Here is a 27,332-nt window from a genome sequence, read left to right on the forward strand (position 1 = left end):
GCCAAGTACAGGGATATCCTGGACAAAAACCTTCTCCAGAGTGCTCTGGACCTCAGACTGGGCCGAAGGTTTACCTTCCAACAAGACAATGACCCTAAGCACACAGCTAAAATAACGAAGGAGTGGCTTCACAACAACTCCGTGACTGTTCTTGAATGGCGCAGCCAGAGCCCTGACTTAAACCCAATTGAGCATCTCTGGAGAGACCTAAAAATGGCTGTCCACCAACGTTTACCATCCAACCCGACAGAACTGGAGAGGATCTGCAAGGAGGAATGGCAGAGGATCCCCAAATCCAGGTGTGAAAGACTTGTTGCATCTTTCCCAAAAAGACTCCTGGCTGTATTAGATCAAAAGGGGGCTTCTACTAAATACTGAGCAAAGGGTCTGAATACTTAGGACCATGTGATATTTCAGTTTTTCTTTTTTAATAAATCTGCAAAAATGTCAACAATTCTGTGTTTTTCTGTCAGTATGGGGTGCTATGTGTACATTCATGAGGAAGAAGAATGAACCTAAATGATTTTAGCAAATGGCTGCAATATAACAGAGTGAAAAATTTAAGGGGGTCTGAATACTTTCCGTACCCACTGTATATATACATACACACACACACACACACAGGCATAGCAGCCCACATTACATTATTATATAGCCATCAAGCAGTGTCTGGCCTACCTGGTGATGACTGGTCCTGGCGCTCTGATCCGATGACCTGGTCATTAAGGGGGCAAATCCTTGCGGTCCAAAAGTGGTTAAACCTGCAGAAGGACCGGTGTTTTTATCTATAAAATTACTTTACTATTGCTATTGCTTTAGGCCTGGTTCACATGTATGCAGGTTGGGGCACCACATTTGCACAGGCATAGCAGCCCATTGATTTGAATGGGCTTAAACTGCTATGTCTGCGTTTTCGGCTGAAAAAAGGTGCATGCAGAATTTAAAAAAATGCAGTGGCCATGAAATCTATCCTTCTTTTGCACCATGCGACTTACCTGCAGTTGCTGCACACGCAAACTGTGTTTTTAAATGCTGGGCCCACGTATATAAAAAACAAGTCACATGGTGCAAAAACAGGATGGATTTCAAGGCCACTGAATTTTAGAAAAATGCTGCATGCACCTTTTTTCTGCGGAAAATGAGGGCATAGCAACCCGTTCAAATCAATGGGCTGCTATGCCTGTGCAAATGTGGGCCACCAACCCGCATACATGTGAACCAGGCCTAAAGCAATAGTAAAGTAATTTATAAATAACAACACCGGTCCTCCTTCAGGTTTAACCAATTCTTGACCACAAGGATTTGCCCCCTTAATGACCAGGCCATCGGATCGGGGCCGAGCGCCAGGACCAGTCATCACCAGGTAGGCCAGACACTGCTTGATGGCTTATTTTAGGCCTGGTTCACAGAGTCTGTACTGTCTGACTATATAATAATGTGCATAAGTGAACCAAAGTCCCTAAATTCAGCAATGAAATTCAAGTGAGGTAGAAATGTAATAATTTAAATCTAATAATTGAATACCGTGACAATACCGTATACCTTGGCAAAACCTTAATTAATCGCAGCATGAAAATCTGATACCGTCACAAGCCCACCCGCAATATACGACTTTCTCGTATGACGAAAAAATCATCCTAAAAGTGGCTTCCCACGCTTCAAGCAGGGTGAGAATCACTGAAGCAGACAATCCCCCGTCCTTCAGCACCCGGCTTTCAACAGCCAAGCCAGCAAAGCCGGATGGAAGATTGGCCCTGGAGACAATAAATCCTCCCCTAGAGGAAGTCTACCAGGCTAGCCAGACCAGGTCGGCGTATCAAGCTCGGCGTGGCCAGTCTGAAGCCACCAAAATGACCGGAATCCTTTCCACCTCGATCCTGCAAAGAATTCTTGGAAGCAACTTGAGGAAAGGCAGACAGCAGCTGATACTGACCTTGGCCCATCCGTGATCACTCTTACGACCATGCCGGCGTCAGCCTTGCGCAGGTGACCATGCTAAACTTCTCAGCATCGTTCACATTGAACTTAGCGAATGTTCTTGCCTATTACAGAACCCATGGAGCCACCAATGCACCCACCAGATGGTCCCGGGAGCAGGCCACAAACCTCTGCACTATCCAGTAGATGCGATGCCAGCAAGTCCACATCTGGAGTGCCCCAATGAAGGCACACCTCTGGATGAAGGGACGATTCCCCTGTATCCAAGGCCTGTCCACTGAGGCAATCTGCCTGCCAATATTTTACACCTGGAAAGGGAACAGCCGAGAGAGCTGGAACGAGGCGCTCTGTCCAATGAAGAATGCCTGTCACTTCCGAGGCCGCAAGGACACCCTAGGTGCCCCCTTGGTGAATGACATAAGCCATGGTCATGGAGTAGTCGATGGAATGTGCGCTGGACAGCTGCAGGTGCCCGATCCAGTGAACTAGGCAAAGCCAGATCGCTCTCAGCTCCAGGACATTGATCGGTAACCTGGCTTCTCTAGGGACCATAGCCTGAAGCAAAGAACCTGCCGAGGACTCCTCCCCACCCGGACAGGCTTGCATCTGCGGTGACAACTGTCCAGTAAAAAGAGGAGGAAGGATTCTCAGATCAAGACTCCCTGGTCAACTGGCTCAGCCGGATCCGAAAGTCCAGAGAGTTTGGATTCTAGTCCCATTCTAGGACTGCCTTCAAGGGGATCCTCAAGAGGGATTGAGCGAAACGGACCGTCTCGAAAGATGACACCAACAGCCCCAGAACTCACAGGCAGGTCCGAAGGGACGACCATGTACTGGACAGTAAGAGTTGAACCGCAGTCTGAGGTTCCAAGTGTGTTTTCCCGGAGGGAGAAAACACCCTGACTGAGGACGAGTCCAAAGTCAGGCCCAGATAGTCCTGTATCATGGAAGGGACCAGGGATGACTTCTGAAGGTTCAGAACCCACCTGAACTCCTCCAGAATTCTCATGGTGACTTCCAAATTTGTTGTCAGCATGGTAGGGGACTCCACACGGAGAAGCAGATCGGCCAGGAAACCAGGACCGATACGCCCCGCTGCCGCAACAGCGCCAGGACCGGAGTCAACACCTTTGTGAAGACCTGAGTAGCAGAAGCGAGACCAAGGGGTAACGCCACAAACCGATAGAGATCCTACCCTATGGCAAAAACGGAGAACCCGTTGGTGTCCTGAACATAACGGGATGTGAAGGTAGGCATCTTGATGTCTATGGAGGCCAGGAATCCCCCTGATGTAGGGAAGCCACCACCGTGCGAACCAATACCATCATGAATTTCTGATCCGCACGGAAACATCAAAGGGCCAGTAGGTCTAGCTTGTTGAACCAGAGCCTGAACTGCCCCAAGAGCGCCTGCAAGCGGTCCGGTGACAGCCATACATTGGAAGATCAAACCCTACCGGAAAAAACAGATCATAACTCGATCTTGCAACTGGACCGCATGACCTCCTGAACCCAGCTGCCTGGGAACCGGGCCAGCCGCAGATCCAAAAACCGTCAACCATGTCACCCCACTACATAGGTGGGTGAGGATGCACCTTCAGGCCGAGTAGGCATTGTACGCAGGTCTGGAAAAAAAGGATCTCTTGTTCGCCAGACCAGGGTCGGTTGGAACCACCCAAGGAAGTCTTGAAGGACTTCGCCACATCGACTGTCCCCGAGGGACGAAGAAACTGTTTGTGAGCCGACAGGGAGGGACCCCGTCAGCGACAAAGGTTCTTACCCTTGTTAGCCTGAGGAAGAAAGGCACTCTATCCCCCATGAGACCCTTATATAATGTCATCCAGGGCAGCGCCAAACAGGGGATCCCCCTGAAAAGGGAGATCCATTAAGGCCTTCTTAGAAGTTTGATCCGCAAACCAAACACTCCGGTCAAGTATACGTCGGACAACTACCGCTGAAACCGACAGGTGACCCATATAAAAGGAGCCATGTCCAGCGGGGCATCGCAAACAAATTGCAGCCCCTGCGCCAGCTGGTCCAAAAGCTCCAGGGCAGGAGGGACTTGCCCCTCACCAAGACACAGCGTTGGAACTCCGCCTATCAGGCAGAGTCTGCGTGGCAAGGGCAATCATGAACACTGTTCCCAGTGCAGACCCCACCAGGGAGTACAGATAGCGGGCCACTACCTGCGCCATCCTATCCCCCGAGTCCTTAAAGGACAGTGATTCTTCCACCGGAACAACGGTAGTCCTATTCAGCCCAGAGACCGTACGTCCACCACAGGCGGAACAGTCCACTGTACCAGAGACTCCCCAAAAGGGTAATGTCTAGCAGCCACTTAGACACCCCAGGGGAACGTCTCAGACGGTCCCATCCTACAAAAGTATGCTAGCAAAATAAGTTGCTCCTGATGGCATGAGAGTGCCAGATGCTACCTGCGTGGCAAAAAATGACAAAAATTACTTTTTTTTTTTTCCATAAAAGAAGCGGCCCTACAACGATACAGCGCCCCCAGAGGAGAAGCACGCGCTAATGAACCCCCACAGAGAGAGACCACCCACAGTAACTCACTGTCCCCAGTAAGCTATCGGATTAGGAGGGTCTCAGCGGTGGCTCAGAGAAAGGAAGTGAGCCAGGAAGCTGCCCGGGGTGAAGGAAGGGGCTCCTCCCCCAAAAGAACGCCTCCAGGCACTCCCACAGGCCTTTACAGCAAAAAATCCACCGCAAAACAGGTGTACCAAGATGCCAGCGGCCATAGAAGCAGACAAGGCTACAGCAAAATGGCAGCCTCACGCGGCAACAGGACCCCACAGGGAGACCCCCGCCAGCCCTCCTACACCATCCGGCCCTGGAGGAACCGACCGAGGCCCCCCCCCCGCACGATCAACCGAGCGCCGCGAACGGCGCACCCCCGGCCACCCATGCGGCCTGCACACTAGGTCTCAGCCTCAGGTAGGCCCAAACAGTCCCCCACGTGGGAGGGGGGAGTAGGAGGGGGGTCACAACAGGACAGAGGGAAACCCAGGAGTGTGAGGGTCTGATCAGCCCAGGGAGGGGCCCCGCGTCTGCCCCAAAATCCACCAGAGAAGGGGGGGGGGGGAACGTTTACTCACCATACAAGGAAAACAGGCAGGCGCCATCTCCTGACAGGACCCTACGCCACCGAAGTGGGGGGCTGTTGGCCAAATAGGAATGCTGCGACATAAGCCTAGACCCTGTCATGTGCGTCCTTTAACTCGCGGAGCAAGTCACCGTCCAGTGGGACTATGTCGCGGCCGACCCAGCACGGAGCTAAGGCCTGCACGCGCTTGCTGTCCAGACTGGGGTGACCACTGGATATAGAGATCCAGCCTGTCGCCCAGCCTGGCATAGTTGCTTGATCTCACAGGAAAAAATTTCGGAGAAAAAGGCTAGCTAAAAAAAAAAAAAATCTACATAAAAAAATACTTTTATGCCAGGACCAAAGATCCCAGCAAGGAACTAGGTCCTTACTCCTGACTAGGCAGATTAAAAATGACATCCTATGCAGGAAGAGAGAGGGTGTACCCTCCGGGACTGCCCATAGGCGTAGCCAGAACTTTTTTTCTGCCTAGTGTCCTACTCCTCTAGGGGGCAGTATAACCCTACTGATATGGATCAGAGAACTGCGTCCGTCAATGAACGATCGAGAAAAGTATCTTCGGTTTTCAGCCTCCTCCAATTATTCAAATTCTATTGTTATTGCTGCTCTGATCTGACTTCCTGTTAGAGGGTGGCTAAGTTCGTCCTCCATGATTTCACTGTATATAAGAATGTAGCCACCTTCTCTTGCTTGCTCCCAAGGTGGACTAGGGACAACTGATTATAGACTATTGGCTTTGTAGTGTGCATAGAGCAATGCACATGACTACAAGTAGCATGCACTGCTCTTTCTAAACAAGTGAAAGTGAGAAGGAAAATAACGGAATTTTTGTAAAATCTTACCGAAAAATTCCTTTCTCTGAGTCCTCCGACAGTCGCCGCCCATTCACACAGTCTTCACTAATGGAGTATTGCTTCCTCTCCGCAGGAGTTTCTAGGCAAAAGACTTGTAAAAGAACAATTCATCTACATAGTCACACCCATGGGGGCTGTCCTTCTAGTCCAATACCCCCCTGCAATAGCCATTCCAAATCAGTTTGGTCGCAAGCAGTGAAAAGTGTACAAAGAACCCCAAAAGAGGGGCGGGGGCGGCGACTGTCGGAGGACTCAGAGAAAGGAATTTTATGGTAAGATTTTACAAAAATTCAGTTTTCTCTTACGTCCTCTGAAGTCGCCGCCCATTCAAACAGTCTTCACTAATGGGGATGTCCCAAAGCAGTGTAGACATGAGGGGTGGGCACGCAACCGTCAGAAAGGCAACGCAGTACCCACATCAAAGAAAGGAACCTTACGTGATCAGAAAGGTAACCGTCAGGGCAACAAAAAAAGGCTCAACAAGCGCAACAACCCAGGAAAACAAATAACCAAGGGGAAAAACAACCCCAACAGCTAGGGACCCGTACCAAACCAGGGTACCCTATGGAACTGCCCCACAGAGAACTTTGCGGCCAAAAGATGCATCAGCTGATGCCAGAACATCAATTTTGTAGAATTTTGAGAAAGTGTGCACTGACGACCAAGTCGCAGCCTTGCACACCTGGGCCACCGAAGCCTGATGCCGATAGGCCCAGGACGTACTCACCGACCTGGTGGAGTGCGCCTTGACAGGGAAGGGAGGAACCCGTTCCCGCAACGAATAGGCATGTTCAATGGTCTGTCTGATCCATTTGGCAATGGTCGCTGCAGACGCAGCCATACCCTTCCGAGGTCCCTCAGGAAGGACAAAGAGAGAATCCGATTTCCGAAAGGATTCAGATGACGACAGGTAAACCCTGATCGCCCTGACAGCATCCAAAGAATGCAAGGCAACCTCTTTTGGATGCTTAGGGTTCGCACAAAGCGAAGGTAAAACAATGTCCACATTCAGGTGAAAATCCGAAACCACCTTCGGCAGAAAGAACGGTCTAGGTCGTAGGACCACCTTATCCCTATGAACCACCAGGTAAGGGGAGCAGCAAGACAACGCCGCCAACTCCGACACCCTGCGAGCAGAAGTGATCGCTACCAAGAAAGCCACCTTTTTAGATAGCATAGGCAACGAGATCTCCCTGATGTTTTCAAACGGGGAACGCTGCAACACGGACAGATTCAAGTTCAAGTCCCATGGAGGTAAGGGCTCCCTTCTAGGAGGGGCCAAGTGACGTACACCTTGAATAAAGGTGCGAATCAATGAATGAGACGCCACAGGGCGCTGGAAAAGAACAGCCAGGGCAGGCACCCGGCCTTTAATCGTGGCCAACGCAAGGCGCTGGTCCACACGAGTCTGGAGGAAAGCCAACACCCTCGTCACCGAGTAGGAACGAGGAGAGAAACCCCTGGACTCACACCAGGCAAAATAAGCTTTCCATGTCCGGTAATAAATCTTACCAGAAGAGGCTTTTCTAGCCTTGATCAAAGTAGGAATTACCTCTGAGGAGAGACCCCTGTCTCTCAGGACCTGGCTTTCAACAGCCAGGCCGTTAAAGCCAGCGACTGTAAAGCAGGATGGAAGATCGGTTCTTGAGACAGTAGATCTTCTCGCATTGGCAGCCGCCACGGAGGCTCTACGGCCAGGTGAACGATGTCCGCGTACCAGGACGGGCGAGGCCAGTCCGGCGCTACCAGAATCACCATTGATTGTTCCACGGTCAACCTGCGCAGGAACCTGGACAATAACCGAATCGGAGGAAAGGCATATATCAGACGATACTGACGCCAAGGCACCACCAGCGCATCCGAGGCGTCTGCCAGAGGATCGCGCGTTCTTGCCACGAACATTTCCACCTTGTGGTTTAGCCGAGACGCGAACAGATCCACGTCCGGGGATCCCCACACAGGATTTGAAACACCTCCGGGTGTAGGGACCATTCCCCATGGTCCAGGGTCTGGCGGCTCAGATAGTCGGCCTGCCAATTCTCCACACCTGGAATGTGATCTACCGATATCGCCGGGACATGAGTCTCGGCCCAAGACAGAATACTGGTCACCTCCTGGGCCGCTCGGGCACTCCTGGTGCCCCCTTGGTGGTTGATGTAAGCCACCGCAGTGGCATTGTCCGTCTGCACCCGTACAGGACGGCCCTGAAGAGGATCCGACCAATGGATCAGGCACAGCATGATCGCCCTCAATTCCAAAACGTTTATCGGAAGGGAAGATTCCTCCTCCGACCAAGTGCCCTGGGCAGACAGGTTGCCCAGGACCCCACCCCAGCCCGACAGGCTGGCATCCGTGGTAATCACCGTCCACAGAATTGGCCCGGAAGGATTTTCCTTCCGACACAGCCGGGGACTGAAGCCACCACAAGAGATCCATCCTTGTTTGGCGACTCAGAGACACACTCAGGTCCAAGGACTGGGGCAGTCTGTCCCACCTGGCGAGGATCTCTGCTTGGAGAGATCGCATGTGAAACTGTGCAAATGGTATCACCTCGAAGGCCGACATCATCAACCCCAGGGCCCGCATACAGGTCCTGAGCGACGAGGATTCGTTGTCCCTGAGGGACCCGACCTCGGCCTGTAGGGTTCGGAGCTTGTCTTCCGGTAAGAACACCCTCAGGTGAGCAGAGTCCAGGATCATTCCCATATACGGGAGGCGAACCGAAGGCGACAAGGTCGACTTCTGAATGTTGATTGTCCAACCGAACTCCTGGAGGGTCTGGACCGTAGTGGACAGATCGCGCAACAGGCTCTGACTGACACTCGATCTTAACAGGAGAACGTCCAGATAACCCAAGACCGCTATGCCCTGTGCCCGCAACAGGCCCAGAACAGGTGCCAACACTTTGGTAAAGACCCTTGGAGCCGAAGCGAGACCGAAAGGTAACGCCACAAACTGGTAGTGATCCTCCGCGATAGCGAATCGGAGGTACCTCTGATGACCCTCGAAAATGGGGATGTGCAGATACGCATCCTTCAGGTCGATAGAGGCCAGGAATTCTCCCAGATTCAGGGAGGCTACCACCGAGCGGAGCGATTCCATGCGGAATTTCCGAACGCGCACGAAGCGGTTCAGAGCTGTTAAGTCCAGAATCGGACGCACTTTGCCCTCCTTTCTGGGCACAGTGAACAGATTCGAATAAAACCCCTGAAACCTGTCCCGATGAGGCACCAGGACGATAACCCCCTGGGCTAGGAGATCCTGCACCGCTTGATGCAGGTCTTGTAACCGCCCTGGGTCAAATGAAGATTTGAGGGAAAGAATCTGTCTGCCGGCCGTGAAAGAAATTCGATCTTGTACCCTGATCGAATGATTTGCTGAACCCACCTGTTCAAGATTCAGAGCAGCCAAGGTTGGAGGAAACCGCACAAACGTCCCCCCACCCCTGAAACGGGTGAGGGCGCCCCTTCAGGCAGAGGTGGACTGAGCCGCCGACTCCGCTTGGCCGGATTTTTGTTTGCCGAACCAGGGCTTTATTTGGCCACCTTGGCCCTTGAAGGGTTTTCCCTTGTTTTGCGTCTTGAAGGCACGAAAGGACCCCTGATTAGGTTTAAAGGAGGAACCCCGCTTGCCGCGGAAAAACGTACCCTTAGGGTTCTGGGGCAGCAGAGTGCTCTTGCCCCCAGTGACTCCTTTTACCAATTCATCCAGGGATTCCCCAAAAAGGTGAGACCCCGCATAGGGGATAATCAGCCACCGTCTTCCTGGATTTCTGATCAGCCGACCAGCTTTTCAACCAGATCAGTCGACGGATAATCACTGCGACACTCAACTGGCGCGCAGCTAAAGGGGCCTCATTTAAGGCCGCATCGCACAAATACATGACCCCCTGATAAATCTGATCCACCATGTCCATGGTAGTGGGGGGGGGGTCAGAATCAGCCACGAGGGTGCGTTTGAGCACCTTGGTCCAATGCGCAACAGCCTGAGCCACCATTACCGAGGCAAAAATAGGCTTGAGCATGGAACCCGCCACCATGTAGGAATGTCGGGCAAGAGATTCTAACCTCCTATCAGTAGGGTCCCTAAACACCGGAGAATCTTCAGCAGGGAGCAGAGTAGCCTTGTTCAATCTGGCTACTGTGTGATCCACTTGAGGAGGCACACACCAGCGTGCAACCGTAGTAGCCGCAAAAGGGTATAGAAGTTGAAACTTCCTAGGCACCACAAAGGTGTGTTTTAAATTACGCCATATCTCATTCACCTTATGGTGAAACTCTGCGGGGCAAGGAAAAACCTGCGCCATCTTGTGGGTCCTGTGTGTACCAAAAGAGGACACAACGCCCAGAGGAGTGGGCTCATCCTCCAAATGTAGTGTTTCCTTAACGGCAAGAATCAGCGCATCCATGGCTGCGCGTTCCTCAGGCGTCCCAGGGGGGGATTCATCCACCCCTGCCACCTCCGCCCCCCCCCCTTAGACTCTTGCGGGTCCTGAGAAGAGCGAGACCCCGAAAGGGCCACGCTACCTACAGCAACAGAAGAAAAGGAAAGCCTAGGCCTTTTTCTAGCAGCCCGTTCAGTCATCAGCACATCCATTTTTTACACCAAAGTCGCCACAATAGCAGACGAATTTGTCAGGGTAGAGGATTCAGCAGAACCTGAATCCCCCACCAAAGCTGGAGGGAATTTGTTGTCCTGGGATTCCATTGCAGATATAAAGTTTTTTTTTTTTTTTTTTTTGAGTACTGGCCCTTTAAAAGCGCTGCTGACCCCTGCAGCACACCGCTATAAGGACTGTGGCACACAGACCCCCTGCAAGGACAAAACTGGCCAGAAGTATTGCAACAAAGCAGAAAAGGAAAGAATAGCAGGACAGGACCCCACAAGTTGTTACCAGCTCCTTTGGTCGTTCTGAGAGAAAAGAAGGAAGTGATGTCACCGCCGGAGGCTGGACTGAAGCTGCAGACCAAGGGAAAATGGATGCCTATTGAAAACTATGGGAGGCTTCGGCAAGATGGCCACCGACATGTGCTCGGCGCCAAAATCACTACATAGCATGCTGTATAAGTGCCGATAGTGAAGCCAGACATGCTGCCCACACCTAAAATGGCGGACCGACAGTTTTTAACCCCGCAGCGGTCGCCGCATGTGTCTGTACCCCCAAGCACCCTAAAGTGACATTAGGGGGGGGGATCCCCAACCCCCACACAGCGCTGCTGTGAGAGAACAAAACCCCCGCAGGGACCGGGACTAGGGAGCCCAAAAAACGCACAGACATAGGGGACACCACAGACACACATGGACTGCTGACCATAGACAGAGGCCCCACACAGACCCGTGGCGTGGGGTGCCTCATATCAACGGGAAACCGCCCACCTCCAGATGGCAGGGGAGTGCCGTCAGCCAAAAACGCAGGACACTGGAAGTGCATGGACGAATCTATGCTGTATCCAGTGAGGTAGCCACCTCACATGGCTGCATCCCTGAGGACAGGGACGGGTCGTTTGCGAGGCCAGGGCGAACACATAGCCTGCGAAATGCTCGATGGCAGGCTGGGATTCCATCTGATCCTCTGTCCTGGAGAGTCAGGACGGTCAGTCCGATTCCCAGCTCTGCAAACGCCGTCTTCATCCGAAGATCCAACTAACTAGTGCTAATAAAATAAACAGCTAGCAATGTAAAGAAAAAAAAAAAGACATTTTTGGAAAATAAATCAAGAAGAAAAAAGAAGAAGGCTGAGACTGTAGCCTCAGCACAGGGAAGCATATCCACTCCTTAAGCTAGGCAGAAGACAAACTGATTTGGAATGGCTATTGCAGGGGGGTATTGGACTAGAAGGACAGCCCCCATGGGTGTGACTATGTAGATGAATTGTTCTTTTACAAGTCTTTTGCCTAGAAACTCCTGCGGAGGTGGAAGCAATACCCCATTAGTGAAGACTGTGTGAATGGGCGGCGACTGTCGGAGGACATAAGAGAAAAGTAATTTGGGAGCTTACGAAGGACATTACAAGGAGGTGAGAAACAGTAAAAAACAATTTTATGAAAAAAAGATTACAGGACTATTCAGTAGTGGATGTGTATAGACTTTCTTTGGAAAATAAATTTAGTTTCACTTTAATTCAAGCTGCTTCGGAGTTATTTTTATATCTCACGATTAGTACGAAGACAGATTAAATCATTTTAAGGTCTTATGGATAAAGTGCTGTTATAGCAGTTTATTCTACCATCACCATTCACAATTGTACTTACTAAGAGCAAAGCTTTGTAACATTTAGCAATGGAGCAGGACACTCAATTCATAACATAAAACTGCACATTTCACCACATGGCAAAAAACAAATACATGTATTTGCTGTTTAGCTAACGGATTAAGACTGTCCACGTGTTTGGTGAGGTAACCCAGTATAAGACAAAATAGTTTTGCCATGTTGGAGACTTCTGGCCACTAAAGCTGTTGAATAAAAACTATCTTCTGAATTTACAGAGACCTAGGAAATGATATATGCTTGAATACAAAGACTATTCAAAGAGGGGCACAGAAAAAAAAAAAGAAACACACACTGTAGATTTCTTTTGAATGTACAACGACTTAAATAATCAAAATTATTTTTAAGTCTTCTTTTCAAGCAAATTTACTGTTTTATGCGCTCAAGCAAATTTACTGTTTTTTTTGCTGTACCTGTTTCCAGTGTCTCCACTATATTCTACTGATTGAGGATACATAGGGTAAAATGGGATAATCTCATTTTATATCCTGCAAAAGGGGAGCTAGGAGTTTAGCGGGGAACAGAGATTTTTCAGCCCTGCTAATCATTGAGAGAAGCGGTGCCTTACACTAGGGAACAAAAGCTTTAATCCCTGTACATGTGGCTATAGTTCTAAAACTATGCACACCAAACAAGCTCAACTTTTAATTTCCATACCACAACAGGGCAATATGCCCTTAGTGTGGCAGTTCACTTAGCAGTTGAAGGATTATAGGAGGAAGCAAGAAAACTCCACACAAATACAGGAAGAACATACCAGCCCAATGTAGCTAGTGTCCTAACTCAAACCCAATACCTAGATCTGCAAGGCAAGAATGCTAAACTGGTTGCCATTGTTCATGATGATACCATGCTGCTTTAAATGATTTTAAGGGCCAAACAGCTTCTAGCAGTGGTAACCTGCTGCTTAGGGTGCAACACAAAACCGATCAATGGCCATGCAAGCAATTTGATTAAAGCTGACTAGAACTGCACCTAAAACGTGCTTCATACTTTTAAGTTATATCTACAAACAATACCCTAAATATTTGAAGGCCAACTCCGGCAATACTATTTTATACAAAATGAGGGTGCAGAAAAGAAAAAACCTACATGTTTTGTCCAAAAATTGGATTTTTGTAAGATCTTACCGTAAAATCCTTTTCTCTTAGCTCATTGACAGACGTAGTCCTCTTTGATTCACATCAATTGGGTTATGTTGTCTCCGCAGGAGTAGGACTAGGCAGAAAGAAAAAACGTTCTGGCTCCACCCTAGGGGCAGTCCCAGAGGGTATATCCTCCCTCTCTCTGCTACAGGAAATCAGTTCTGTTCTAAAGCAGTAACAGAGAATTTAACCCAACCCAACTCAATGATAGAGGGGTGGGTACTACGTCTGTCAATGAGCTAAGAGAAAAGGATTTTACGGTAAGATCTTACAAAAATCCGATTTTCTCTGTCGCTCATTGACAGACGTAGTCCTCTTTGATTCACATCAATTGGGACATCCAGAAGCAGTGCCACAAATGAGGGGTGGGATTGACAGAAATCAAAATCCAATCTAGAAGGCCCAACCGATGCCAACTAGAAGTTTTAAAGGCTCATTATAAACAAAGAATGAGACTCAAATAAAAATTTCCAACGGAAAAAAACCCTCGAGGTAGACCACTGGTCTCCTCAAATTGCGGGCCTGCAAAACCTTGCGGCCAAACGAGGCATCCGACGATGCCGTTACATCAACTTTATAATGTTTTGTAAAGGTATGCACCGACGACCAGGTAGCCGCCTTGCACACCTGGACCACTGACGCCTGATGGCGAAAGGCCCATGACGCACTAAGTGCCCGAGTGGAGTGCGCCTTAACAGGGAACGGGGGCTCCCGACCCTTAATAGAATAAGCCTGTACCACCGTCTGTCTGATCCATTTGGAAATAGTCGTGGCAGATGCAGGCAACCCCTTTTTGGGTCCATCCGGGACCACAAAAAGTGAATCCGTCTTGCGAAACGAGTCTGTCGTTTTCAAGTATACCCTGATTGCCCGGACCACATCCAAGGAGTGTAAAGCAAACTCCCGAGGATGACTGGGCTTAGGACACAGGGAAGGTAATACAATTTCTTCATTCAGATGAAATTCTGAAACCACTTTTGGTAGGAAGAATGGATTCGGACGAAGAACCACCTTATCTCTATGAACCACCAGATATGGGGAACGACAAGATAATGCAGCCAGTTCTGACACCCTGCGTGCAGAAGTAATAGCCACCAAGAAGGCCACCTTCTGGGACAACGTAGGTAGAGGAATCTCCCTAATATCTTCAAAGGGAGGTTTCTGAAGAACCGACAATACTAAATTAAGATCCCAGGGTGGTAACGGCGCGCGCACTGGCGGAGCCAGATGTCGCACCCCCTGGATGAAATTCCGCACCAAGGAATGAGTAGCCAAAGGCTTCTGAAAGAAGATAGCTAATGCTGAGACCTGACCCTTGATAGTGCTCAAGGCCAGTTTCTGCTCAACCCCTTGTTGCAGAAAAGCTAATATTCGACTAACCGAATAAGATCGTGGGTGGAACCCCAGGGGTTCACACCATGCAATGTAGGACTTCCATGTGCGATGATAAATCTTTCTGGAAGTCGCTTTCCTTGCTTTAACTAGAGTAGGAATAACTGAAGCTGAAAAAACCCTTGTTCTTCAGCACCTGGGTCTCAATAGCCAGGCCGTTAAAGCCAGCGATCGTAAAGCAGGATGGAAGATCGGTCCCTGAGACAGTAGGTCCTCCCTGAGAGGAAGTCTCCACGGGACGTTCGCCACCAGTCTGACCAAGTCGGCGTACCAAGCTCGGCGAGGCCAGTCCGGAGCTACCAGGATTACTGGAATTCCTTCCTCCTCTATCCTGCGAAGAAGTCTTGGCAGTAACCCGAGAGGAGGGAAGGCATACATTAGCTGGTATTGCCCCCACGGGGCGACCAGCGCGTCTGCGGTCTCTGCTAGAGGATGGCGGGAGCGAGCCACAAATCTCTGTACTTTTCTGTTGAATCGTGATGCCAACAGATCCACATCCGGGGTGCCCCAACGTAGGCACAACTGGTGGAAAACTTCTGGATGGAGGGACCATTCCCCCTGATCCAGAGTCTGACGGCTGAGATAATCTGCCTGCCAATTCTCCACCCCCGGATTGAACACCGCAGAGATAGCTGGAACAAACCGTTCCGCCCAGCGAAGAATGCAAGCCACTTCCTTGGCCGCCCGGACACTCTTGGTGCCCCCCTGGTGATTGACATAAGCCACAGCCGTGGCGTTGTCCGACTGGATCCGAACCGGGCTGCCCTGGAGCTGCTCGGTCCAGTGAATCAGACAAAGTCTGATCGCTCTCAGTTCCAATACATTTATCGGTAACCTGGATTCTTCCGGGGACCAAAGTCCCTGAACGGATAACTGACTAAGAATTCCTCCCCATCCGGATAGGCTGGCATCCGTGGTCACTATCGTCCAATATATTGGCAGAAATGACTTTCCCTGGCTGAGCATCGGAGACCGAAGCCACCAGACCAGAGACTCTCTGGTCTGTTTGCTCAATCGGATCCGATAGTCCAGGGATTCCGGATTCCGATTCCATCTGAGAAGAATCTCTTGCTGAAGAATTCGGGTATGGGACTGGGCAAATGGGACTGCTTCGAAGGAAGCCACCATCAACCCCAGAACCCTCATGCAAGTCCGAAGGGAAGACCAGCTGTTAGATAGTAACAACTGATATTGTTTTAGCGCTGCACTTTTCACTAAGACAATAAAAACATCAATGGATAAATGAAAAGTCTATGAATGGCACGCAGTAGTCTTGTAAAAAAGAGGAGAAAACAGTCCAATAAGAAATCCCAATGAAAGTGCTCAGTGCTGATCAGTAAACAGGACACAAGTGCTTGTTCAGTGCAATCCTTCACCAGAGGTGCTAGCCTCTCACCTGTAGGCTGTGAAAAGACAGCCTTAAAAGTACACTCCCAGCAATGTGAAAATCCTGACCAGGACAGCAATCACAGAGGGCATCTCTCCTTTTTGTAAAGGTGTTCACAACGATCCCCATGTAATAGAAAGGGGGCAGACCATAGTGCAATATGTTTCAAACACCACAATTTATTAATAAAACAAATGGACAGCCTCTTACTTCAAGGTAATGCAAAAACGAGCAGTACAGCAATCCAGCTGATCTCCAGACAGAGCGGAACGCTCTGCTAACAGGGGCTACGAGTGACGTCACGATCTCCTCCCCCTTGCGCACGCGTATCGTCCGTGGGCGGGACTTCCTCAACGGACGATACGCGTGCGCAAGGGGGAGGAGATCGTGACGTCACTCGTAGCCCCTGTTAGCAGAGCGTTCCGCTCTGTCTGGAGATCAGCTGGATTGCTGTACTGCTCGTTTTTGCATTACCTTGAAGTAAGAGGCTGTCCATTTGTTTTATTAATAAATTGTGGTGTTTGAAACATATTGCACTATGGTCTGCCCCCTTTCTATTACATGGGGATCGTTGTGAACACCTTTACAAAAAGGAGAGATGCCCTCTGTGATTGCTGTCCTGGTCAGGATTTTCACATTGCTGGGAGTGTACTTTTAAGGCTGTCTTTTCACAGCCTACAGGTGAGAGGCTAGCACCTCTGGTGAAGGATTGCACTGAACAAGCACTTGTGTCCTGTTTACTGATCAGCACTGAGCACTTTCATTGGGATTTCTTATTGGACTGTTTTCTCCTCTTTTTTACAAGACTACTGCGTGCCATTCATAGACTTTTCATTTATCCATTGATGTTTTTATTGTCTTATTGTTTTAGCGCTGCACTTTTCACTATCAGTTTTACATTGGGTTTTACATATTTTTTACCTTGGTGTCAGCTGCTTTTATTTATTTCCATCCATTTATTTATTCATGCTTGCGCCGATATTCCTGTTTTTTCATTGGATAGTAACAACTGGACTGCTGATTGAATCTTCCGGAGTTTCCCTACCGGAAGGAAAACTCTTGTCCTGAATGTGTCTAGAATTAGACCCAGATATTCGAGCCTCTGGGTGGGAACCAGAAATGACTTTTGCTGGTTCACCAGCCACCCGAATTCCTGTAAAGAAATTATAGTAATTTCTATGTTTTGTAGCAGGGTCTGTGGAGACTCTGCATGAAGCAGGAGATCGTCTAGGTAACCTAGAATCGATATGCCTCTTTGGCGCAGTAGTGCCAACATTGGGGCCAACACCTTCGTGAAGACCCGAGTAGCCGTGGCAAGACCGAAAGGTAACGCCACAAACTGATAGTGGTTCTCTTCTACGGAAAAACGTAGAAACCGCTGATGTCCTGCGTAAATGGGAATGTGAAGATAGGCGTCCTAGATGTCTATGGACGCTAGGACATCCCCTGAATGCAGGAAGGCTGCTACTGTGCGAATGGATTCCATTTTGAATTTTCTTATGTTGACAAAGGAATTGAGTGCCCTTAAGTCCAGAATTGGACGCACTTTGCCCTCTTTCCTGGGTATTGTAAATAGGTTTGAATAAAACCCTTGAAAACGTTCTGTCCAAGGAACGTGGACTACCACTCCTTGTTGTAGTAAATCCGTGACTGCTCTCCGCAGATCTTCTAAACAATCCGGGGATAGTCGGATATTGGAAGGGAAGAATCGCGCCGGTGGAAGAGATCGAAACTCGATCTTGTACCCTGACCTTATGACTTCGCAAACCCACTTGTCCGGGATTCTGGAGAGCCATGGATCCGGGAACCGGCGAAGACGTCCCCCCACCCCAGTTATGGGTGGGGGCGCACCTTCAGGGTTTAGTAGACTTATCTTCAGGTCTGGAAGGGACGGGCTTTTGCTTGCCCGACCAACGTCCCCTGAAGCCTCCTGAAGGAGCTTTGGAGGACTTAATTTTTTCACCCGCGGGACGAAAAAATTTTTTGTGAGCAGAAAAAGAAGGCCCTCGTCTTTGACGAGGTCCTTTACCCTTAGCATTTTGCGGTAAAAAGGTGCTCTTTCCTCCCGTGAGATCCTTAATGATCTCATCTAAGTTGGCTCCAAATAAACGCTCTCCTGAAAAGGGGATATTAGCCAATGCTTTTTTGGAACCTTGGTCGGCTAACCAACCTTTTAGCCACAGTGTACGTCTGAGAACCACTGCTGAAACTGATGCTCGCGCCAATAATGGAGTGGCGTCTAACGCCGCATCACACACAAACTGTAACCCCTGTATCATCTGTTCCAACAAATCTGATACCGCCTGAGGGACCTCTTCTAAGTCCCGGCGTAACCATTTGGTCCATTCAGTTACAGTCTGTGAAACCAGCCCAATAGCAATTATTGGTTTGAAAGCTGATCCAATCAAGGAAAACATGGTGCGAGACATAGCTTCTATCTTGCGATCCACCGGATCCTTAAAAGACGGAGCGTCTTCTAATGGAATAACCGTGGCTTTATTCAATCTAGCAATTGGTGAATCCACCACAGGTGGTTCTGTCCATTTCTTAATGAGGGTTTCCTCAAACGGATAACGCCTGTTAATGCGTTTAGAAATAGCAGAAGTGCGTTTTGGCAGACTCCATTCTTCTTTGATCGGATTGCCAAAACATTTGGGTAATGGAAAAACCTTCGCCACTTTGATGCGTTTTTTAGTCCCAAAGGGGATCTCAGTCTCAGCTACTTCCGACGGAAAACCCTGTAATCTTAAGGTTTCTTGAACAGATACAATTAGCGCGTTTACCAACGCTTCCTCTCGGGCTATGGCTGATGCCGAAACATCCTCCTCACTGTCTGAAGAGACAGTACCCGAGACACCAATCCCAGATGAGGTACCTGCAACTGCAGAAATAGGCTCAGATTCTGAATCCGAAGTTTCAGATAACATGGGGTTAGGCGGGGGTCGCTTCCTTGCGCCCTGTCTCTGACAAGCCACTTCCACCCGGGACACAAAGGTCTCCATAATAGCTGACAATGATTCAATCGTAAGCGGGGTGCTGGAGGATCCTGCAGACACCTCGAGGGGATCCGATGGAGATACATGAGTGGCAGGGTCCATGTTAACCCAGGACACTTTGCCAGAAAAAAACTTTTTTTTTTTTTTTTTTTTTTTTTTTTTTTTATATGTATCCCCCTAGCGCAATAGCGCCCCTCAGTGTATCTGCTTCTTGACCCCCACAGAGAGAGAGAGAGGGACCCTCAAGGCTCACCACCCGATGCAGAGAAGTTTCCTAACAACTGCAGTCAGCGTTTGTCTCTTACAGACTGGGAAGAACTGTGTTCGTTTTCCCGGGTAGAAGGAAGTGGCTCCGCCCCCTGTGTACGCCTTCCGGCGTTCCCAGCTCTCCTCGAGGTTAGCTGGGCTCTTCAAACATGGCCGCCCCCATACGGGAGACAATAGACTCCAAAAAAATGGCGGCCGGCGTGACCTGCGGACATTCGTGTACCTGGTCTACAGCAAAATGGCGGCGGATTGCCGAAGTATCGTCTTCCCAGCACATCCACCTGCATACCACGCTAATGGCGGTTTATCGCTCTGCAGGAGGTCCACTACAGTCAAGGTAGGATTATACCTCCTATGTCTGCTGTAATACTGCAGTCTGCTGGGTAGAGTGGTAGCTCCCAAACCAAGTCCGCTTGCCCACCAAACACATGCTGTATTTACAAGGGGGACTTTTAGTGTCAGAAAGATACTGACCATGTATGGAGGGGCCCATATTCCAAAATGCCTCATAACGAGGAAAAGGAAACATTTACTCACCATACCGAACCGACAGGCACCCTCTCTTCACAATACCCTCTCCACCGGGGTGGGGGGTTGTTGACCACTCCGGACGCCTCGACTCTCTGGTTCCTGGCGTCCAAGCGAGACTTTTAACTCGCAAGGTCAGTCCCTCCAATGGGACTCTGTCGCGGCCGACCCAGCGCGGAGCTCTGGTCTGCACGCGCTCGTAGGCAGAACCGGGGTGACCACTGGATCTCAACATCCAGCCCGTTGCCCGGCCCCGCATACTTACTTGAATGTGTCGCGGCCGACCAAGCGCGATGCAATGGTCTGCGCACGCTCGTAGGCCGGCTGGGGTGACTCGCCCAGATCCGGCGTAATTTGCTTGAAGATCTCACAGGAAAAAACACTGGAGAAACTACCTAAAAAAATATTTTTTCTTTCTTGAGATCCCAGCAAGGAACTTAGGTCCTTACTCCTGACTAGACAGAAAAAAACTGATTTCCTGTAGCAGAGAGAGGGAGGATATACCCTCTGGGACTGCCCCTAGGGTGGAGCCAGAACATTTTTTCTTTCTGCCTAGTCCTACTCCTGTGGAGACAACATAACCCAATTGATGTGAATCAAAGAGGACTACGTCTGTCAATGAGCGACAGAGAAAATATGTTTTTGCCATGTTAGGGTTAATTCTTTTCACCCCCCCGCATTATTTTCTTTATGCACTCTCTTTTTTATTTACTATGAGCACTATAACCCTGACAAAGTCTATTTATAGACAAAACATGTCGTTTTTTTCTTTTCTGAGGCTATATTTTGGGGAACACTTGGGGAGAATTTCCTTTTTTCATTGTGGATTTTTACATGGCTTTTGTGGGGGATAACAACTGGGATTATTGAGGGACAAATGGTGGTCAGTCTAGACCAGTGATGGCGAACCTTGGCACCCCAGATGTTTTGGAACTACATTTTCCATGATGCTCAACTACACTGCAGAGTTCATGAGCATCATGGGAAATGTAGTTCCAAAACATCTGGGGTGCCAAGGTTCGCCATCACTGGTCTAGACTATCAGACATCAGGAGACTTTGTCAGTTTTGATATTGGGTAATAGTTCCATCAAGGCAGAAGTTGGAATCACCAGTATAGGCAGTTTGATAACAGAAGAACTGCAGAAAATATCTCTCGAGACAAGTCAGTTTTCTTTGAGGGACAGTTTTAATACCCGATACCGACAGCCAGTATAGCTTTTTTTAAATAGATAGCTAGCTTGTGTTTGTTTGAGGGCCAGTTGTAGAAATAAAAGAAAGGTCCATGATTTATAGATACAGCCAGCAAAAATTTGAAGCTATACTTGGCAGTATTTGGATCAACTGATTAGCTCAGATATCAGGAGCAGACAGTAATTGATATAGTAGATGAACGACCACCATGGTAATCTCTCATTTCTCCCCTATTAAGGTGTCCCCTTTGAGTAAATATACATATATTTTCACATTTTCATTTATTTTTTATACATTGCGTAATAAAGGTTATGTTTTAGGCCATTTGGTCATAATTTGGTGGGTCACGCATCCCTCGTTTTGAATAAAATGCTTTTAAGTTATGTCTATTATTTGCATACGTTTCGTTTGCTTTACTTACCGGGTTAAAATAAAGACATCAAGAAGAGAAGCAGAGGTTGTCATACGATACCAGGTTGTACCAATCCACCAGTATAAGAGTCTGAATACACGACCTAAAGAACAGAAGGAAAAAAAAAAGAGTAACTAATTGAATACATCATTCAGAATAGATAAAATTGTGTAAAAAGAAAACCACATGCATTTTGTTATGTACAGATGTACTGGAAAGATGAACTCTCTAGGATGCCATTAGCAATATCTTCTAGTTCTATTCTCTAATATGGACTACAATCATGAAACTGACAATCACAGATTTTTAAAACGATTTTATGCATGACATCCATATAGTGTGCTTTGGCTCTATAATCAGCTGTTTCCTTCTCTGTTTCGTTCATAAAACATTTTGTGTAAAAAATATGGAGCTGCTATTGCCGCTAGTCTCTTTCTGAAGATGCTAGCTTTCTAGCTATGCCAAGCTTTGGCAAACTTGGAGTCAAAGACTCAAAATAAATATGCTGTAAATAATATGCTATAAATAACAGTCAAAGAGTCAGGATTTCTTATATTTGCTTTGACTCAAAGCATCACTCACATCAAAGGTACTTTGGTCACCTAGATGTGTCTTGCACATCTAAGGCTACACATTTTAAGGCAATTCCCACAGAAAAAAAGAAGCATACATATACATTAAAATTTAAATAGTTCTAAATGCGCAAGTTTATTTTTTTGTACCTTCATGCATTCTATGCATGAAGGTAAAAAACCATCTCTGTGCAGCAGCCCCCCCCCCCCCCCCGATACTTACCTTTCAATCACAGCCAGTGAGCCATCGAGGAGAGAGAGGGGGCAGGACTGAGCTGCGGCTATGTGTGTGACTGGACATGCAGAGCAGTGGCTCAGGAGAGCGCCTTCCCTGGCGCCCCCATTGCAAGCTGCTTGCTCTATGGGCACACGGCAGGAGGGAGGGGCCATGAGCACCAGCGGGGGACCCAAGAAGAGGAGGATGGGGACTGCTCTGTGCAAAACAGCTGCACAGAGCAAGTATGACCCATGTATTATTTTTTTTAATCTTACCTTTATTATCACTTAGGTGTGAATGAGACCTTAATATGTTATATGCGTTGTAACAAGTGGTGCCACTTAAGCACAAAAACGCTGCTTTGAGGTCTGAAGTCTCTAAAACACCCCACAATCTATGTGTCAATGTACAGTTTAGAGGCATAAAAAAAACATTACTTTGTGTTCAGGAGAGGAGCTTCTGAGCATAACAAAATGCTCACAAGTGCATAAACATGCATAAATGCATTTAGGCGCGCTCCCACGTAAATGCATTCTAATGTCCAGAAATCTGGTCAACAGAATGTACAGGAGAGGAACAGAGAGCAGCACTACTGCACTCAGATGAGGGGGCCATACAACCAGTGAGAAATGTTTTACCTTAATGCAAAGAATGAATTAAGGTAAATATGTCCTGCCTTTAGAACTATGGCAAGCAAATCATTTTTTGGTAAATATGTTTCAATGTTTCTTACTTGTAGATCCTACCAGTAGTGTTGAGTTGTTGACCTGTTGTGCTCAGTCCTTCAGATGGCCATTGAGTTACCTCCTGCAGACCTACTAGGCAGCCCAATGGCCAACTGAAAAAGTGTGCATGGCAGGTTAACTATATTGCTGCTTATTTTAAGGTTGCAGCTTAGCAATGTCAGCCTAAAATAGTAAGTACTGTTACTGGCAGGATCACTAGGAAAGAAACTGCAGCAGATTCAGAAAAGCAATTTGCAAATGAAAAATAGAAAGAGGAGTGATGGCTAACATACTGAAAAATAGACTTCAGGTTTACATACAGTATACAAATTGTATACAGTGTATAAACATTCTGCTCCAGGTAACTTGTATGCACAGCTGAAAGCTACTTATTAACTGCTTGACAATCATAATGAAAGAAACAGACCCCCATCACCAACATTAATGATAAAGTAAGAATGTTTGTAAGATAACCCTAGATTAAAGTTGGCCATAAATGGGTAAACTGCTGGTTCAGTAGTTCATCTAACTACAGACTACTGTTGAATTGAAATGTTGGTAAATTTTTCTTGATCAATGTATTCTGCTGTCAGAATGCTATGTCCCAGTGGGGTGGATTTCTTTATCCACCTCACTTGTCAGGATGGAGAAACAATTTAAGCAATCTGAAGGATCTACTGTAATGTAATGAGATTTGTGATCAGCTGAATAATCAGACAGGGAATGGCTTTAATTTGAACTTTTCTGAATAGAGTGAGTAGAAAGTGGCAATGCCAACAGAGTTAGAGTGCCAAAGAGATATGCACATATTGTAGCACAACAGACAACAGAGAATGAAGAGATTGCAATAACAGGGTTGCCAAGGAGCAGTTTCTTTATAGTCACGAGGTGCCAGCACAGTCTATGAGACACTCAGAGACAGATAACAGTCAGTACTAGTGGCTACTTGCATTTCTCTTGGAACAGAACCTCTTACACAGGGAGGTGAAAGTTTTTAGTAGTCCAGGTGGGCAGCTGAAGAGATCCCACAGGGTGGTGGCAGGAAAGTCTCTTAGACAAGGTATTTTTGAGAGAACAATTTATACACTTTGAGCGTGTCTAGGAGCCCAGAGACTTATGAAAGCCCAGAGGATTGTGGGAAACAGATTTATAAAGGAGCCGGAAACTGCACTTGTGCATTGTAAGTAAGGGGGCATTTCATTACACTCCAACTCACTTGAACTTGCCATCCTTGGTAAGGATGAAGACTGAACAAGTTATCCTGCGCAAAGTTTTCAAGGGTCTCACTATGCTATGTCTGTGAGAGCCTCAAGGTTAAGTCTCTGCTCAATCTTCTGGGACAAGAGGCAAGGCATCTGTTTTTAGGCGCATCAGAGGACGATGGTCCAGAGGGCCCTTCAGCAGGAGCATGGCCCTGAGCTGGGTAGCTCGTGGGCTGTGCAAGATCATAGAGTTCCATGGCTGTTGCCAGAGGTCTGGGATGCTAAGGTGAAAAAAGTAGGTTTAGTCCCTATCGAACCTTTGGCTTTGGAGAGGCTTATGATTCACAGACTCTTTGAAATGTTGAAGGCCAAAGTCTGATGCTCCCTTTCCCCGTTGATTGGCCTTTAACAAACTGTTGGCCTTCATACTGTTGTTAAAGAAAAAGAGTTCCTGCGAGCTACCTCTTACTATTTAGATTTTTAAAATGCCGCAAACACCTCACTTCTCATAAAAAGTGTATATAATCTAAAATGTAAAAATGTGTTGCGCAGAGTAAAAATCTATAAAATATAGTAAATGTCTTCAATAAATGCCGGATACGTATAAAGTTCAAATGGGTATATTCCTAATACTCCTCATTAATATAAGTATCTGATATAAATAATATATAAAACGTGAACAATGATCCAGTGAATATTTAAAAAAATCAATATTATATAAATATACTTTTAGTGAATCCAATAAATTTTCATAAAGGTGAGTATTGTAAATGCTAAAATGGTCCAGTGAATATTATAAAAAAATAATATAATCTAAATAATCCAGTGAATATTATAAAATATTAATATGATATAAAAATGGATTTTTGTAAGATCTTACCGTAAAATCCTTTTCTCTTAAGCTCATTGACAGACGTAGTCTTCTTGATTCTCAAGAGCTGGGTTATGTTGTCTCCGCAGGAGTAGGACTAGGCAGAAAGACAAAACGTTCTGGCTCCACCTTAGGGGCAGTCCCTGAGGGTATATCCTCCCTCTCTCTGCTACAGGGAATCAGTTCTGTTCTAAAGCAGTAACAGAGAATTTAACCCAACCCAACTCAATGATAGAGGGGCGGGTACTACGTCTGTCAATGAGCTTAAGAGAAAAGGATTTTACGGTAAGATCTTACAAAAATCCATTTTTCTCTATCGCTCATTGACAGACGTAGTCTTCTTGATTCTCAAGAGCTGGGACATCCAGAAGCAGTGCCACAAATGAGGGGTGGGATTGACAAAAATCAAATACAATCTAGAAGGCCCAACCGGTGCCAAACTAGAAGTTTTAAAGGCTCATTATAAACAAAGAATGAGACTCAAAAGAAAAATTTCCAACGGAAAAAACCCTCGAGGCAGACCACTGGTCTCCTCAAATGGCGGCCTGCAAAACCTTGCGGCCAAACACGGCATCAGATGATGCCATTACATCAACTTTATAATGTTTTGTAAAGGTATGCACCGACGACCAGGTAGCCGCCTTGCACACCTGGACCACTGACGCCTGATGGCGAAAGGCCCATGACGCACTAAGTGCCCGAGTGGAGTGCGCCTTAACAGGGAACGGGGGCTCCCGACCCTTAATAGAATAAGCCTGTACCACCGTCTGTCTGATCCATTTGGAAATGGTCGCGGCAGATGCAGGCAACCCCTTTTTGGGTCCATCCGGAATCACAAACAGTGAATCCGTCTTGCGAAACGAGTCTGTCGTTTTTAAGTATACCCTGATCGCCCGGACCACATCCAAGGAGTGTAAAGCAAACTCCCGAGGATGACTGGGCTTAGGACACAGGGAAGGTAATACAATTTCTTCATTTAGATGAAATTCTGAAACCACTTTTGGTAGAAAGGATGGATTCGGACGAAGAACCACCTTATCTCTATGAACCACCAGATATGGGGAACGACAAGATAAAGCGGCCAGTTCTGACACCCTGCGTGCAGAAGTGATAGCCACCAAGAAGGCCACCTTCTGGGACAACGTAGGTAGAGGAATCTCCCTAATATCTTCAAAGGTAGGTTTCTGAGGAACCGACAATACTAAATTAAGATCCCAGGGTGGTAACGGCGCGCGCACTGGCGGAGCCAGATGTCGCACCCCCTGGATGAAATTCCGCACCAAGGAATGAGTAGCCAAAGGCTTCTGAACGAAGATAGCTAAAGCTGAGACCTGACCCTTGATAGTGCTCAAGGCCAGTTTCTGCTCAACCCCTTGTTGCAGAAAAGCTAATATTCGACTAACCGAATAAGACCGTGGACGGAACCCCAAAGGTTCACACCATGCAATGTAGGACTTCCATTTGCGATGATAAATCTTTCTGGAAGTCGCTTTCCTTGCTTCAACTAGAGTAGGAATAACTGAAGCTGACAATCCCTTGTCCTTCAGCACCTGGGTCTCAATAGCCAGGCCGTTAAAGCCAGCGATCGTAAAGCAGGATGGAAGATCGGTCCCTGAGACAGTAGGTCCTCCCTGAGAGGAAGTCTCCACGGGACGTCCGCCACCAGTCTGACCACGTCGGCGTACCAAGCTCGACGAGGCCAGTCCGGAGCTACCAGAATTACTGGAATTCCTTCCTCCTCTATCCTGCGAAGAAGTCTTGGCAGTAACGCAAGAGGAGGGAAGGCATACATTAGCTGGTATTGCCCCCACGGGGTGACCAGTGCGTCTGCGGTCTCTGCTAGAGGATCGCGGGAGCGAGCCACGAATCTCTGTACTTTCCTGTTGAATCGTGATGCCAACAGATCCACATCCGGGTGCCCCAACGTAGGCACAACTGGTGGAAAACGTCTGGATGGAGGGACCATTCCCCCTGATCCAGAGTCTGACGGCTGAGATAATCTGCCTGCCAATTCTCCACCCCCGGAATGAACACCGCAGAGATAGCTGGAACAAATCGTTCCGCCCAGCGAAGAATGCAAGCCACTTCTTTGGCCGCTCGGACACTCTTGGTGCCCCCCTGGTGATTGACATAAGCCACGGCCGTGGCATTGTCCGACTGGATCCGAACCGGGCTGCCCTGGAGCTGCTCGGTCCAGTGAATCAGACAAAGTCTGATCGCTCTCAGTTCCAATACATTTATCGGT

General features: G+C 47.9%; 1 protein-coding gene across 3 annotated transcripts in view; it reads right to left on the minus strand.

The window, feature by feature from the left end:
* Window positions 1-27,332, minus strand: part of SUN2 (Sad1 and UNC84 domain containing 2) — a 304,040-nt gene that overhangs the window by 175,781 nt on the left and 100,927 nt on the right. For all 3 annotated transcript variants that reach the window (XM_082266172.1, XM_082266170.1, XM_082266171.1), the window contains exon 7: window positions 21,510-21,603. In XM_082266172.1, coding sequence (XP_082122298.1) covers window positions 21,510-21,603 — 94 coding nt within the window. The remainder of the gene's footprint in view (window positions 1-21,509; window positions 21,604-27,332) is intronic.

The sequence above is a fragment of the Pelophylax lessonae genome (assembly GCF_965119305.1).
Source record: "Pelophylax lessonae genome assembly, chromosome: 8".
NCBI lineage: Eukaryota > Metazoa > Chordata > Amphibia > Anura > Ranidae > Pelophylax > Pelophylax lessonae.